Consider the following 17,631-nt stretch of genomic DNA (forward strand, 5'->3'; position numbering starts at 1 on the left):
GGATTTGTGGCCTTCTGTCTCTCTTAAAGTTGAAATTGTTTTAAACCGTATCATGAATAATAAACCAATTTGCATAGTGAGATTTAGAAATAATTAAATAGACAGAATATGAAATTAAAAAATCTTCTTTTCCCATTTCAGAAAGTCTCATAATCATTATGTTTAAAAATATTTATTGTAGGCATTCCCTTTCAGGCAGAATAATATGATTTGAAAATAACTTACAAAATATTAAATTTGAACTAAATTCACATATCATCTCTATTGAAACCACCAAAATATATAATTAAATATATTTTTTATCATTTTAAGATTTATATTTGAAACAGGAGTTGGCCTTTATTATTTTTAAATTTAACAATGTTTAAATTTAAAAAAGATAAGATTTTATGTTTTAAAGCTATAAAATTAATAATTTTGACGATTACAAAAAATTTAATAAGATAGAGGTCTCAATCCAATGTTCCCCTTCCTCTTATCTTATTTAAAAAATTTTTAAAATTATCAACATATTTTTTTAGTGCTGGAAAGGGATAATCATATCATTAACTAGGGGCTAGTAGAATTAGGTCGAATTAATTATATTATGCTTAAAAATATGATATAATAAGTATTCATTGGCTATTATAGCTTTAAATTCTATTTTTTTCCCTTTAACTTTCACCTTTTCTGGTGGTTGATAATCAAAAGAATTAGAAAAAAAATTAATTAAAACTTATACATTTTTAAAAATAATATATCACATTTTGAAATTTTTTATGAATTATTTATATACAAATGATGTATTATTGATAATAACAATTATCCTATAGGAGACTTAATAAACCAATATAATCTACAAGCCTGGGGTTTGGGGCTTGTTGGGGCAAAAATTAACTTTTACTAGAATCAATCTTAAAATATAAAATATTTATTAATAGGGTCTTTTGTAAAAAACGGCTTAATCTAATCGTTAAAAAGTATACCAAATTCTACATATTTTTTAATAAAATACGAATTTCATAAATAACAAGTGGTTTTCGAGGTAAATAAATTTAAAACGCTACTTTAAATAAATATAGACAATTAAGCTGGTTCTCTGGTTTTTTGGAACTTAATAAATGGGTTAAATATAATTTTGTCAAATATAAATCACTATTGCATTGTGATAATGTTAGTTGTAATGCATTCGCTGTAATGTATTCACGATAATACATTCGCTGTAATGCATTCGCTATAATGTTTTCGCGGTAATGCATTCGCTATAATGTTTTCGCGGTAATGCATTCGCGCTAATACATTCGCCATGATGCATTCGCGGTATTACATTCGCTGTAATGCATTCGATATAATGTTTTCGCGGTATTGCATTCGCGCTAATATATTTGCTATAATACATTCGCTATGATGCCTTCGCGATAATGCATTCGCGGTATTACATTCGCTGTAATGCATTCGCTATAATATTTTCGCGTTAATATATTCGCTATGATACATTCGCGGTAATGCATTCGCTATAATATCTTTTCGCGGTAATCGACATTCGCGAAAATGCATTTCGCGGTATTGACGTGATACGAAACTTAAGACCCCCAAAACGAAATTCTTTACCATTTTTCTCAAAAAACAATCGATAAAAAATTATAAAAATTAATAAAATATAAGTCTAAAACTATCACCAATTTTCAGGGATTTTCATTTGATACTTTTTAAAATATATCCGTATAAAGCCCTAAATTTTACCATTTATGAGATTTCGAAAACTTGCCTTTATACGATAATATTTTTAAAACTTGACGTGAAGGGAAAACTTAGAAAACGAATTCGAACTCAATGTCAAATTCTGCACCAAAACTTGTTTTTATTTATTTTTTCTCCCATTTTTCTTGTCACACAGTGTAATTAATAAAAATTGATAAAGACATAAATATTAAATAAAACCTATACATAATTTTAATCTATATTTTTTCAACTTTTAGGTAGAGATATCAACATCCAAGGATGTTTTTATCATCTAACTCAATCAACTCATAGAAAGATTCAGGAATTGGGGTTAGAATCATAATATCGGAATGATCCAATGTTATGCTTATTTGCAGCTATGATCCATGGATTAGCATTCTTACCTATACACGATGTCAAACGAGGTATGGAGTATTTAAAAACCATTGTATCGGATGAAAACAAAGAATTATTGTTTTATTTTGATAAAAATTATGTGAATGGAGAATTGAGACATGGGAAAAACTCTCAAAGGCAATTAGAGCCATAGTTCCCACCAGAAACATGGAATGTGTTAAATGTTACGATTGCTGGGGAAAATCGAACAAACAATGTATTTAAGGATGGAATAACTGATTTAAGCATATTGTAGGCAACAAAAAACCGAAGATATGAGAACTACTCGAAAAAATAAGGATGGAAATAGGGGTTGATATGGGAAAAATCGGCCAATGGAATATTGGGACATACACTCCCCCAAAAAATCGTATTTATGCAACGAAACAAACTATTTTAAAAATTTATGCATTGATTATTTAGAAGAGAGAAGGGACTTGCCCAATTTTCTCTCTTCAATTGGAGTATACGTTCTAGAATTGTTTCTTTTGAATAATATAATTTATTATTCTATATATCATTTAATAAAATTATAATTATTTCTTTTCTGTAACTTTTGAAAAAAATTCATAAGCTAAATAATAATTGTTAGATTAGAAAAATATAATACTCACTGCTGATAATCACCTCTGGATGTATTTTGATTAAAGTGGTCAGTATTTTTGGCAGTATTTAATTAAAATTGGGCAGTAAAAAATATAATTTTGCAAGTTTTATAGTGATTTTGTATTCAGTCAGTTAAATTCTTAAAGTAGGTAAATACTTCAGTAAAATAATTTTTATCAAATAGAGGGTATCAGATTGAATTGCTAATTTCCTATTTCGCCACAAAATTTATAAAATTATATTATTAAATAGCTTATCCTTGTAAAAACAAAAAGGGGCGCTATTTAAGAGTTAGTAAACTTTGAAAAGCCTTTTATCATATTTCTAAAAAATTAAAATTTGTGTAAAAATAATTTTTCAATAATACCTAAAAGTTGATGAAAGTTTGTAAAGGTGAACTAACTAGATTTATTTAACTTTCGTTTTATTATTTAAAATCTCAAATCCTCGAAGAAATTTGACTTTAAAAAACATTTCTATTTAATTAAATACTGCAGAGCAGATCCGGGTCACGGGATTTTTTTTCCGGGAAATTATTTTCCTAGATTCAAATTTACTAGTAATATAATTTGAAAATTGTTCATTTTTGTTTTATATATCTATAAATACATATAAAACATAATCCCAAAAAATATTTTAAAAATATCGTGGTTTGGCGGATAACCGACTCGTATATGTTTTACTCGTAATTATAGATATATAAAACAAAAAATGAACATTTTTCAAATAATATTACTAGTAAATTTTATCAATCGAATATTTAGTAAGTGGGGTTTTGAGCTCGGCAATCAGTCAAATCGAATATTTAGTAAGTGGGGTTTTGAGCTCGGCAATCAGTCAAATCGAATATTTAGTAAGTGGGGTTTTGAGCTCGGCAATCAGTCAAATCAAATTATTTTCAAAATATTTTTTAGGATAATGCTTAGCACGTAAATATATACGTATAAAACAAAAATGAAGAGATTTTGATAAATAACACCAGCAATATTTACTTTAGAAAATTTCCATTGTTTTACTATTCTAAACCTACTCATAAATTAAACATTAAAGAAACCTAAAAAATTTTTTTAATTTTTAGGTTTTTCATATGTATATATACCCAAATATAAAAAAAGTGCTATATCCATTCATCATTCCGGTTTCCTAAAATGATATATATTAAAACATTTAACGCCCTCTTACGGATATATATTTGTTAATTTTTAAAATTGAATAAAATGTACTTTTGTTTCAATAAGCTAGAAAAATAAATTTCTTACTAATAATATTAAATAAAAATAAAATTATATACTATATGATATTTAATCAGTATTCTTCATTTATAATAAAAAAATGATTTAAGTATAGTTTAAAAAATTATCATTATTAAAATATACATAATAAAATTTTGATTGATTTATGATTGATTATGATTTATTGCTTTTTAGCAATTCAATATATAGTGGGGAAATTTTTTCCGGGGAATTATTTTCCAGGAGAATTTTATTCCGTGGATTTTTTTTCCGGAGAATTATTTTCCTGGATTTTTTTTCGGGGAATTATTTTCAGCTTACCTAATAAATTATAAATTCGTTTAGCTACTTATTAAATATAATATTTGAAATAAATAGAATCCATATCAAAATTAAACCCCAACAGATGGGAGGATGAGGTTGTTACTGAGGATAGTACCGTACATAATAAACAAAATATTTAAATCTTAAAGTAACCATTTTTGATAAGTATAATTTAGCATAATTTTAAGATGCATATATTACAATTAATATAAATTACTTTTATAAATTTATTATTATTGGTTCACTTTTATTTAAAGATTTCAATTGAGGAAGATGATATACTTCAAAAGGATGTCCTACTTTTGTGGAAACGACAAGAAAAAGATTTGCCAAAAAAGCTATCAAGATTAGCAATTCCTGCAACTAGTGCAAAGAGGATTTAGCATTGCCGGAAAGTTTTTAGAACAAAGAAGAACGTGTTTGAATCCCGAAAAGGTGGATTCATTATTATTTTTGCATAATTACTTATAATATTTATTTTATATTTATATTTTTATAAATATTTTATTTGATAAAATAAATTATCCATAATTTAAATTGAATATTTTTTAAGCTTAATATAGTAATTTCCTAAATTATAAAACTTATAGAGATTTATAGAGATGTAATGTTGAAACTATTTTCATTATATGCTTAAAATAGCGGGCTTGGGTAAATTTTTTTTATAAATAATGGGATGGCGGGTAAAAAATTTCTGACTAATGGGCGGGCGGGCAAGAAATTTTAGACTAATGGGCGGGCGGGTAAAAAATTTTAGATTAATGGGCGGGCGGGTGTATTTTTTTTGAAAACTATGAGCGGGCGGGTTAAAAATTTTTTTAAACATTGAGTGGGCGGGCATATCATCCAAAAACCTGCCCAATGCAGACCTCTAATTTAATATGCTGATTATCAGTGTTGACTTAGGTAAAATATATCTCGAACTTATACAGTATCAAGCAAATGAGATAAATGTGGTTTCTTTTAAAAACAAGAATCCTGCAGAATTTTTTTGAAAGTAGCCAAAAGAATAGCGTGCTATTTCTTGGCTACTTTTAACTTTTTATAATTTAGAAATATATTTAATTATTAAATATTTTTGGCTTTTTTAAGATTAATCTGAAAAAATAATTGTAAATAGAAAAAGAAATCAATATAAGAAAACTATGTATATAAGGTACTTTAATATTAAAAGGTTAGAATTTTTCTCTAACAAGATCATACATTCCCAAAAGAATAAATTTCATAGAAATTGAATCCTAAATAATTTATGCCTAACTTAACTTTTAAAATATGCTTAAATAATATTATAAAGTAGCGATATAATTTAAATAAGAAAACGGTAATTCCATATAACATTAATAACTCTCCAATTTGTTTAATTTTGTTAGAAACACATCAAAATCTCAGGTTCAAATATAATGTAAATAAAAAGATGTAACTAAGGTAATTGTACAAAATTCACATCTATTTATTATTTTTAACATAATTATTTTAAAAAGTCAAATTGTAATTATTTGATTTGATAATAATTAAAAGTAATAACAATATTATAGTATTGTAAGCCAACCTTACCAACAAGCTTAAGTTTTTACTTACCAAATACGTTGCACGGAACCAAATTTTCATCCGGGTTTAAGACAAATATATATTGAAAATTTAACAACTCCAATATTAACCACTCAAGTCACTTTTCCTATAGTTGAAATTTTTTCTATTACCTCACCAAACACAATAAAGATCTGCGCTGGAATGACATGCACCAACTTCGGAAGATTGGGTTGTAAATAGATTCAGCGTTTACTAAAAACATCCACGATTTTAGGTCACATGCAATAGGGGTTGGTATTGGCCTATACCCATGAAATTATTTAAGGATTCGAAGAAAGATGTAGGGTAGAGGTCTGCATTGGGCGGGTTTTTTGATAATATGCCCGCCCACTCAATGTTTAAAAAAAATTTTAACCCGCCCGTCCATAGTTTTAAAAAAAATATACCCGCCCGCCCGCCCATTAATCTAAAATTTTTTGCCCGCACGCCCATTAGTTTAAAATTTCTAGCCCGTCCGCCCATTATTTATAAAAATTTTTTTACCCAAGCCCGCTATTTTAAGCATTTAATGAAAATAGTTTCAACATTACATCTCTATAAGTTTTATAAACTAGGAAATTACTATATTAAGCTTAAAAAATATTCAATTTAAATTATGGATAATTTATTTTATCAAATATAAATATATAATAAATATTATAAGTAATTATAATGCAAAAATAATAATGAATCCACATTTTCGGGATTCAAACACGTTCTACTTTGTTATAAAAACCTTCCGGCAATGCTAAATCCTCTTTCAGAAGTAGCACTAGTTGCAGGAATTGCTAATATTTTTCTTGCTAATATTGATAGCTTTGACAAATCTTTTTCTTGCCGTTTCCACCAAAGTAGGACATTCTTTTGAAGTATATCCTCTTCCTCAATTGAAATCTTTAAATAAAAGTGAACCTATAATAATAAATTTATATTAATTGTAATATATGCATCTTAAAATTATGCTAAATTATACATATCAAAAATGGTTACTTTAAGATTTAAATATTTTGTTATGTCATTATGTACGGTATTATCCTCAGTAACAACCTTATCCTCCCATCTGTTGGGGTTTAATTTTGATGTGGATGCTATTTATTTCAAATATTACATTTAATAAGTAGCTAAACGAATTTATAATTTATTAATACCTTTTAATTGGATTCTCTTTGCTTTTGGGGAAATGGGTAAAATCAAATTTTCATCTACGTCGATGTTACATTCTTCTATGTAAATCAAATCTAACAAGTTTTCAATCTGTTTTTTTACTTCATTAATTTCTTCCAACGAAAACATCCTCATTTGTCGGAACATTGGTATTAAAAATGTTGAAACTTTATGGAGCATATGAATTTTAAATTTTTCAATTATAAAATTTTTAGCTCTTTTCTTTATTATATCTATTTCTTTTTCTCTCCATTATATTCATATTTATTTCATTATGCTCATGTAGAAGATTATACCTAATTTTTTATAAATAAAGAAAAAATGGGCATAAATCCCAAAATAACCCAAACGTTGATCTTACAGCTATAGTAAAAGGCATTGAGAGATAGTAAATAAAATTTATTTATTATATTATGGAAATTTTATTTTCATAGCAAAAATAAATGTAATATGATTGATTCATAATTAAAGTTGGTTTAGTTTATTTTGTATTCAATATTATATATATAGAAATCTAAGATGATATATAATTGTTTTGAATCTGATTAAATAATTTATTAACTGCCCATATACCAATTCCGATAATGCTAAAGATCACTTGATAGGCTCATGTGAAAGCTGAATAGTCTCATAACAAACAAAGATGCCCTAGTTACAACCACAAAAACGACTTTCACTGATAATTTTTTTGAAATAAAGGATTCTAATATAATAGAAAATCCTGTAGATCATTTTTTTAAATTTAAAATTTTTAATATTAAATACTGTCTTGCCCTCAAGTGCTAGGTTGAAAGATTATTTAGTAAGGCGAAGCTAATACTTTTTGATAATCGCTCTAGACTAGGGGCATAGAAATGATTTTTATTAAAATGCAATAAAATAAATAAATGAATATTACCATAAATTTTTTAATAAAAATTATTTATATTTAATATTTATAAATGTTGATTTTCATGTATTATATACTATACAATTACATTATAAGCAAAAAATAATTTTTTTTATAAAAGGTAGACAATACTTTTAAAAAATAATAATTTAAAAGTAGGGTTAATAACTCTGCATTCCAGAAACTCGGGAAATACATGCTGCATTTCCTTTGAGCTTAAATAAACTTAAATCAAAAATATATTAATATGCAACTTTATAATTAACATTATCTCAAATGCCTATAATTTGCTTTTTGTTGATATCAAAGGATTTATATTTTGATGATGTTTTTGGTGGTTAGACACAGTACAAAAAAGAATATAATTACTAAGGAGATTACAATCCTTTTTACATCTCCATGAACCATTATCATCCTTCTTTTACCCCACAATTAAAAAAAGATCCTATAACAGTGACAGGATCTACCTAAAAAAAATATTCTATTAATAAGCACAAAATATAATAAGCTTAAAAAAGTGTTATTTTTTATATATAAAATTTTAAAATATAGCATCCTAATAATCATATCTGATTGGGTTGTTTGCTTAAATAATGCCCCAGATTATCATATTGGTTATACTCAATAGATTTTTTAAATTTTAATACCAATATATATTTTTATTAAATATGTAATATTATAATCATTTTTAAATATATCGCCATCTATATAATCTTTTGTATTTTTAAACATAATTTAAATAAAATTTAAAAAAATGGCTATCGAGATTTTTTATTGAATAGTTTAATATAAAGATATTTTTAGAGAATATCAGCACCTAAAAAAACCACTTCTTAACAATGTTAATTTTTTATTTTTATGGAAAATAGACGCTTTGAAATTTTTATTTTTTTTCGATATTTTCCCATGTAAAATTTTAAGGTCTATTAAAATGATATCTAATAATTTTTAACTCTATCTTAGGTATTTTTTTTTAAAAAAAAACAAGATTTAATGAAATTACGCATTGCGCGATTTTCGCGTATTTCTTTGGATCGGGGTGAGTTAGTGCTATAAAATTTTTATTTAATAGCATTTAAAACAACCTAAGCATACACTGTGTTCGTATTCACCTAATAAAACAACCTTTCTAACACTGGGTCTTCATTTTATAAATAAGCAAAATTATGGTAACTTTTGAAATTTTAGATTGATTAAATGAATTCTATGTCAAGATAATTATGTCAATATAGTTATAAAATAAATATTCATTAAAATCCTGATACAGCAGTAATGCTTACCAATTATTGACATAAAAATGTATAAAATATGAAAATTATTTTAATTGCGCCGCCCATTAGAGCGTGAGTTTCAATGGCGGTGGCCAACGGCCGGCCGGTGCACTAGGCCCAGATTTATTTATAAAGATTTTATGGGCAAGTCTCTGATATAAATATCAAAAATGTTTGAAAACGCCTTATACCTGAAGGTAGGTTACATGATCCTTAATTTGTATATTAAATTTCATTAAAATTAGGGGTCACGGAATCGTGATCAATTTGACTATGAGCTTTTAAAGATATTCACTCATGACTCTTGTTTGCAATTAAAATTTAATTTCGTATTATGATCTAACCTCTGAACTACCCAAATTATTTGACCAAGATCATGAAAATTAACAAAGCATAAATATTGATATCATTAGAAATAACAGTCCCAAGCTTAAAATTTAATATTTATTTTTAAAAAATGCCCGGCCCGTATAAAATTGAAGTCAGGGCTGTCCCAGGTTGTTATAATTTTACGAAAAGTAGGCCCTGGCTCGTTAATCTTTTCGCTCGAATTTTACTGCTATTACATCTATGTTTACTCTTTTCCCAATGTCAATTAAGGCTCTTATATCTCTCCTCTATGGGTATCTTCTTTCTAGAACCGTTTTATTAATTAATTATTTATATCATATCATAAAAAATAGCCAAGGTTAACGGTTCGATCGATCGTTTTAGACAGGGATTGATTTAAGAACCAGAGTCCGAATCGGTCTTTTAATTATTTTCATTTTAGTAAATTTTTGTGTATATTTTATTTTCTTACTTTTCTAGAAGAATTACTTTAGTTTTTGTAATTTTTAGTTATTTTTATTTATTAATACTACGAAAACGAAAAAATTGTCAAAAAAGCATTTTACTTTTAAATTAGATATTTGTAAAATACATTGTGATATTGTTAACATAAATGTTTTATATTTAATAAAATGATAAAAAAAAATTAAATAAGGGAAAAAAAATATTTTTAAAATAACAAAAAAGATAAAAGAATCTTTTTATTTAGAACCACGGTGTGGACAGTTCTTTTATCGGAGGACCGCGATCCGGTTTGTGAGCTTTACTAATAAATAACTTGTTCAATTTTTTGTGAATTTATTATTAATTTTATTGAATTAAGTATTATAGATACTCTCTTAAAATACCAAGAAATAAGCATATTGTAATTTAATTTCATAAAGTGTTAATCAGAATATTAGTTTGAAATTCAAAAAAATATACCAATTTGAATGCCCGGGTTGACCTAAATTTAATGAAAAATTATTTGCGAGGTCCTGCCTGATTTTTATGTATAAATTTTATGGCCTGGATTGAAAATATTGTATATAAATTGCCCGGCCCTTATATAAAAATTGCAGATCTCTAATCTGGAAGAAAATAAAATTGTTATTAGAATTCTTCTATAGTTACTTTGTTTATAATGTCGGTGGCCTCGAATTTAAAAACTTCTTCTAGGCTGGTAGGGAATCGGGATGTTGGCATATTTGGGACCATATTGTGATGAATAATGGAGTAAGGGTCTTCATAAAGATATGATTTAGATAAAGTACTCAGAAATGAGTTGGCAGCCATCAATAGTGTTTTGCAATCATGAGTTATTTTGGTGAGACAATTGCTGTTGTATTTATTCAAGATATTCGAAGTTATAGTGAGTATATTATCGTTATTATTGATTAAAGGAGCTAAGGGTTTGTAGTCAAGTGTTAAAAGGCAAGAGCGATCAGGAGGTTCTTAATAAATTAATGAAATATTCAAAAATAATAAGAGAGAATTGGCGATATATGAATTGGAATAATATAATCGGGTAAAGAAAAAGCATATTGTCTTTTGGTTTTTTTATGAATTTATGTGTAACTACTACTAAATAAGTATCAATCATTATTAAATATGAACCAAAATTTAAAAAACAAATTGCTCACTTTATTCAGCAGCCATTTCCCCACCCCCTCCAATCGATTTCTAAACACGAAATGAAAATCAATACATTTCTTTTTGGAGGCCGATCCTATATTAAATTGATATCGGTCGATTATCAATATCACGAATCTGATTTTGTTCATTACACATACTTACACTATTTTAACTTTTTTAGCCCAGCTGAAAATTCCTGACTAAGGGCTTGACCTTATATTAGGAATAATCGTTAAGTTCTTAGGGGAAATTTTGTAAAAGATAGCGAAAGTTAACCATATCCAATTATTATTAACAGGTACAACGAAAAATATTATATTTATTAAAATTAAATTAAAAAAATTTTATTTTGAATAAAATATGAGATCAATATACAATATCGAACCTAACCAGACATAAAATTTTTATTTAACTTTAAATCCAAGTGGCTCTAATTTTTATTTATTTATTTTCTATTCTACTCCATATATGAACATAATTTACTAGCAAAAAATTTAAAATTAATTTTATTTTAAATGTTTTATACAATATCAGAATTATTACATGTTCCAAAATATCCTCTTTAAGATTTCCAGGCAAATCTGGAAATATGTATTTCAAGAAACATAATTTTTAAATTTTAATTGAATATCTAGAAAAATTGTATTTTTTTTCTTTATTGATTGCATATTTTACTTTCTAAAATTGATAATGATTAATGCAAGCTAAATCTTCATAATTGGTATATCGACGATGGTATACTAGGCGGCCCACCGGCTGAAGTTATGAAGGCAATCCAAATAATAAAATCCAGCAAGAGCAGTTTGGGACTGCGAATTAATCAAGACAATAAATATTGTCCTCTTGGGATCATCGACCTTAACTATGATACTATGTTCAATTATACACCACTGAAAGCTTTAACACATCTCGGATCTCCAGTAGGTAAAGATGAATCCTTTATCAAGTTCTTCGCCGATATTTTAAGAGATATCGTTCATGCGCAATACACTATCCCGCCTCCCAGCTCACCAAGCTTTCTTCCTATTAAAGAACTACCTTCTAATTCCAAGAATTTTATATACACTCCGATCGTCATGAATCTTTCAATACGATGTCAACCTCGCTGCACATGAACTCGAGATTAAACGCCTCATAAAAGATATACTCAATCTTAAATTTGGAGACCTATCTTGATTACAGGCTACCTTACCAACCAAATCCGGCTGCATTGGCATAAGGTCACCATCTCTACTTTCGGTTAGTGCGTTCATATCCTCTCGCCTGTCTTGCTAGCCTGTCATACACACACTCACAAAACATCCTGACCCTTGCTCTTACAAGCAATTGATCTATGGAAGTCTCTCTCATTAGTCGATCCTTCCTCATTGGCACTACTGAAGGACTGGGATACGCCTCTAGTTGGCAGTTGCATACCTTAAATCGAGGAGCCAACCCGAGGACCACTCTCTACTCTTCTCCATTTTCGTACAGTACGAATTTCTCGAAGCTTTCCCAACACGAAACCTTGACCAGCTCCTAAGCAATGATGAGCTAAGTCGGACTTAGACTTAATTGTGATAAGGTAATATTCTATGAATGTATCCTCTGTTAAACGTCGGTAAACTTCAAAGGCCGTCACTCTTTGCACTGCAAGCACGAGGCAAATTCATTAGACATTCAAAATTTAATAACAATATTGTCAGGGCCTTGAAATCCGGCATCACATCAACCCTTGAACCTACTGGCCTTTACAATTCCGATGGTAAGCGGTCTCTTGGAAGTATGGGGAATTCCTAACCATAGATTTATCATGCATCGATCCTCCTCTTGCCACTTCCAATATAAATATGCAGGCTCTAACGCCACGAATAAACTAGCTAAGTATTTACCATCGCTATCTGCCAACTTTATATTCGTACCACTAATCACCACGACTCTAACATCTTTCGGCTCTCATTATCTGCTAGAGTCCCAACGAGGGATTCTACCTACGTCAAAGGTTAGCCATGAGCATAATAAAATGCAACTATCTCAGCTTTATACTCTCAATGATCGAAACCCCCAAGAAAGACTTAGGCTATAGGGTTTCCCATTCAAAAAAGGAAAAGTTCCAATCAAAAAGGAAGATCCTATCATAAAATGTAAATGTCAATCAAAAGGCAAAAGTCTGATCAAAAAAGGAAAAGGTCTAATAAAAAGGAAAGGTGTTAAACAAAAAGAAAAATGGTCAATAAAAAATGTAAAATTTTCATTCAAAAAATGAAGATCGCTATTTTTTTTCAAATTTTCTTATTTTATTTCTAACCTTTTGCAAATCTCTTTAAGCCATTTTTAATCTTTTGTCTCTTTAAAAATAATTTATATTTTTTAATGTCATTTTTATTAACTTCTCTGTTATTTAAATTTTTTTAAATCCTATATTTGACTTTTTATAATTTTTTTCTCCTTATATTAATATTTTTAAAATTTCCCTTAATTTCTATCTCTCTTTTGGCAATCAAAATTTTTTAAAATATTTTTTAAATATATCCTCATAAAACTGTGATAAATATAAAATAATCTTAAAAATAGAATAAAATATAATACCCAAAGGAGGTTCAGGTGCACGCAATAAATTAAATCAAGAACAGGAAGAATATACATTAAATTATATACATTTAAATTTGGATTGCAAAATCCTTGCTCTTCTCAAGATTGCGGAAATACTAAGATTCGAGGTTCTTGATGGTTCATTTCAACGCTCTACACGTTAGTAACTTTGTAAATGAAATACTAAATCAATCATTTTGAAGAAGGTAATATGATGAATAATGTTTTAATTAATCATAGCCATCTAATTCGAGAATCGATAGAAAGGAGAGGGCATAAAATAAAATATTTACAACAAAACAGCCCTTATCTTATTCCCATTGAAAATTTGTTTTTTCAAAAGGATTTTGTCAAAAATAATAATCCTAATAATGTGGATTAATTCGCTTTATAGAACATGGAGAAAGAGGAATATCTGAGGAAAATGTACATAATGATTTTAGAAATATGGAGACCAATATTCCAAAATATAAGAGGGGAAATTATTAATGATTAATATAAATTTTTGTTTTTTATTACTATAAATACATCGTAATTATAATGAAATAATTTGATATGCATTAAATACTAATAAAAAATTTTTTTTGCCATTAAGTGAAATTCAAAAAATTATAAGTAGAAAAAAATCATAAAATTATTATGTAGAATGAAAAAAATAAAAAAGTGAGAAGAATAAAGACAGGGAAAATAAATAAATTATTTTTAAAAAGGCAAAAATAAAAAATTGAGAAAAGATTAATAAATATTTTTTATCGATTCTGATAATAAATATTGTAACCTATATTATATTTTTTTAAATAATATAATCATGACTGAAAATTGAAAATAAATATTATTGGCAGTATTTGTATTTAAAATTTAGAGACCAAACTATAAGGAATTTAACAATGGGGATGTATTCAATCGGTGATTAGAATAAACATAAAAATACTTGCTAAATCTTTTTCAAGTGGAAGAGGTAATGTGATAAGGTTGTTTGCATTGCGAGTACCGAGAATATTTTTATATGATATAGTAATATCATTCCATATGCCAAGATCATTTATCCAATCATGTAAGGGATACGATGAAGATAATGAGGAAGGCCTAAAAAATTCATAAAAAAATTTAAATATCTTGGAATTTTAAAGATTAATTAATAACTTTAGATTGAAAAGATAATAATTAAAAACAAGCATTTACTACCACACTTTATTTATGTGACCACTCTTATATTATAGATGCTTAAATTTTCAATTTAAGTAATAATCATGAAAACTCAATTTTTTCAAAACTTTTATTGAAAAATGTCCTACTATGCTAAAATATGATTATTTTCAAAATCTTTCCAAATCCTGGTTAATTTTTAAAAGAAATGACAAAATATATTGCTGTAAAATATTATTTAATATTTTTATTATAGACCTATTATAATAGTACAATGATAATGCTAAATAATGACCAAATTTATCTATTGTATACAATCATAGACTTTATTTTTCAAATAAAACTAAGAGCATTTATTATATTTATAAAGAAAATGCACCCTATGCCCTTTGCATTCGTGCAATCTAAACTTGTATACTATCTTAAAATTTAACGGTTTCTAGAGATAGAAGCTTTCAACTTGGGTCTTATACCGCTATTGCATATAGGGCCAAGATTTAAAAAATTTTCATTTCGCTACATAATGTGTTCGCCCTTTCTTTTGATCTGTTCTTCTTTGAAATGTTGCTAAAAATGATTACTGATTTATTTTTAGGTTATAATAAAATAGTTTGTTGTAATAAAAAAAATTCTCTTATGGAATTAATATCTTTTTGAATCTAAACGTTGTTGATGAGGAAACTCGTCCTACAATTGCATAAATTTGATAATCATATTTTGAAGGGACTTTCCGATTTTTCAAAGATAATATTAATAGACGTCCTCTATTATGAGTAAATTCGAAAACCCAGGATTTCTAAATTTACATAAAATATGACCATTGGTAAATCGACTTATGGCTAATATGTTTGCTAATTTTTTGTCAAACTATCATAGATAAATTTATGGAGGTCGAACCTATACCAATTTTAAAAAATTTAAGACTACAAATTGAAGAAAATAGCTAATATCTTGAAATAGGATATATAAATTAAGATGGGTAAACATTTTGGTTATCTTAGAGTTGGTGGATATCTATGCATACATAGTAATCATTTATACAAAGAAACATGACATTTTTATTTTATTACAAATGAATACTACTACTACCAGTCATAAGATATTCTAACTAAAATTCAATCCAATATTTCAAAATTTTAATGATAAATCTAAATTACTTTATTGATTAAAACGTTTAAATTAGACATCCTGGATTACTGAGGAGATTCCATGTCAATTCAGCGATACTTTTATCGTGAATGGATTTTATAGCGAGGTTATCATCGCGATAATTGCTAATAACAACTATTTTATTTTGAAACATTTATTTTATAATTATATTACAATAATATTTTTTAAGCAGGTTTGATTCAATGATTTTATATTTTAACCTTAATAACCTAGATTTGGTTTATAAAATTTATTATTGGAATATACTTTTTATGCAATCCTGTCCAATGCTTGTCTTCAAACTTCTTATTTTATTAAAATCGCGAATAAGGAACTCAGCTTTATCAATATATTAATCATTGAGTTAATTAGTTAATCTTGACTGGTGAAATTGATATTTGGGTTGCATTAATATTTATTGTCTGATGACTTAATATTTATAAATTCATCAATCAATTTTGGGCAGGGTTGGCAAGTTGGTCAATTGAACGGAGGAATTTAACCTGGTCAAATATTCTAAAAAACTGAAGATGAGCATTTTACTAATAATGAATTTGATGATGTATATGATATAATACAAGAATTAGGCATAAAAGGTAGTGGTGATAAAAATAGTAAGTGATATAAATTTAAAAAGCAAACCCGGGATGTTTTATAGAAAATAATCGGGAAAACAGTAAAAGAAGCAATCAGATTCCAACCTCAAGCAGTGGAATTTAACCACTATTTACTATTAATTCCTAGTATTCAACTTCTTCAGAAAGAAATTGGTCGATTTATAATATTACGAAAACAGAAATCGATTGAAGATTTCGATAACAAGAAAACTGTTAAAAAATATTAAAGAAAATATTCATCTTGAATATGAAAAAAATATTTATTTGAATTTGATCATATTTTACAGTCAAATGCATAACCTTTGTTTTGGCAATCACTAAACAAAACAGAATAGTTAAATAAAAACTACAACATTACTGTTTAGTCAATTTTGAATGACAATTCAAAAATAAATTACATATAGGTTAAATAGGGGATTTCCCCAATTCAAAAAATTTATCAATCTTATTTAGTTATATTTTCAAAAAATTTAATAGGAATTTAAATCATAATATTAATGCCAAACTTTGGTAAGCACTAATTCTGAAACTTTAAGCCAATATGTAATGTTCCTAACATTACATTTAGGTTGCTGATTCAGCATATATTTATTACTCAGAATTAAAACTTCTTAAAGCAATTTTTACTGAATTCCCAGAAGATAAAAATTTTAATTTTGCCAGAATTGAATTTATCAGAAAGAATAATATATCTCTCAGAAATTTAAAATTCTTTTTTTTTTATTTTTTAGTGCATAAGCATGATTTTTTCAGTTTAAATATTAATCATTACTCTATGCAGGGTTTTCAAAATATTAAAAAATAGCTATACGAAAAATTAATTTAATATTATTTATGATAAATTATAACTATTTAGCTAAATTTTTTACTCAAACTGGTGCCATTCCCCTATATAATCAATTATAAATATTTTTGCCATTCTTGCCTCTTTATTTCGGAGTCGTATAAATTAAATTATCAAGAAAAAATAAGGAGATCTTAACTTAAAAATTATTTGTTCCACTAAAGTTGTCTCAAAGACAAACTATTACAGATATATTTAAATGCCCTGT

General features: G+C 26.8%; 1 protein-coding gene across 5 annotated transcripts in view; it reads right to left on the reverse strand.

Moving 5' to 3' along the window:
- Positions 1–17,631, reverse strand: part of LOC135923391 (uncharacterized) — an 89,896-nt gene that overhangs the window by 5,482 nt on the left and 66,783 nt on the right. For all 5 annotated transcript variants that reach the window (XR_010571209.1, XM_065458125.1, XM_065458136.1 and 2 more), the window contains 2 exons: positions 14,599–14,753; positions 10,596–10,915 (listed from right to left, as the gene is read on the reverse strand). Coding sequence is in view for 4 of the 5 variants with exons in the window: in XM_065458125.1 (XP_065314197.1) it covers positions 10,596–10,915; positions 14,599–14,753 (475 nt within the window). In the remaining variant the exon portion in view is untranslated. The remainder of the gene's footprint in view (positions 1–10,595; positions 10,916–14,598; positions 14,754–17,631) is intronic.

This window comes from Gordionus sp. m RMFG-2023, chromosome 1 (assembly GCF_954871325.1).
Source record: "Gordionus sp. m RMFG-2023 chromosome 1, tfGorSpeb1-WG-v2, whole genome shotgun sequence".
In the NCBI taxonomy this organism is placed as follows: Eukaryota; Metazoa; Nematomorpha; class Gordioida; order Chordodea; family Parachordodidae; genus Gordionus; species Gordionus sp. m RMFG-2023.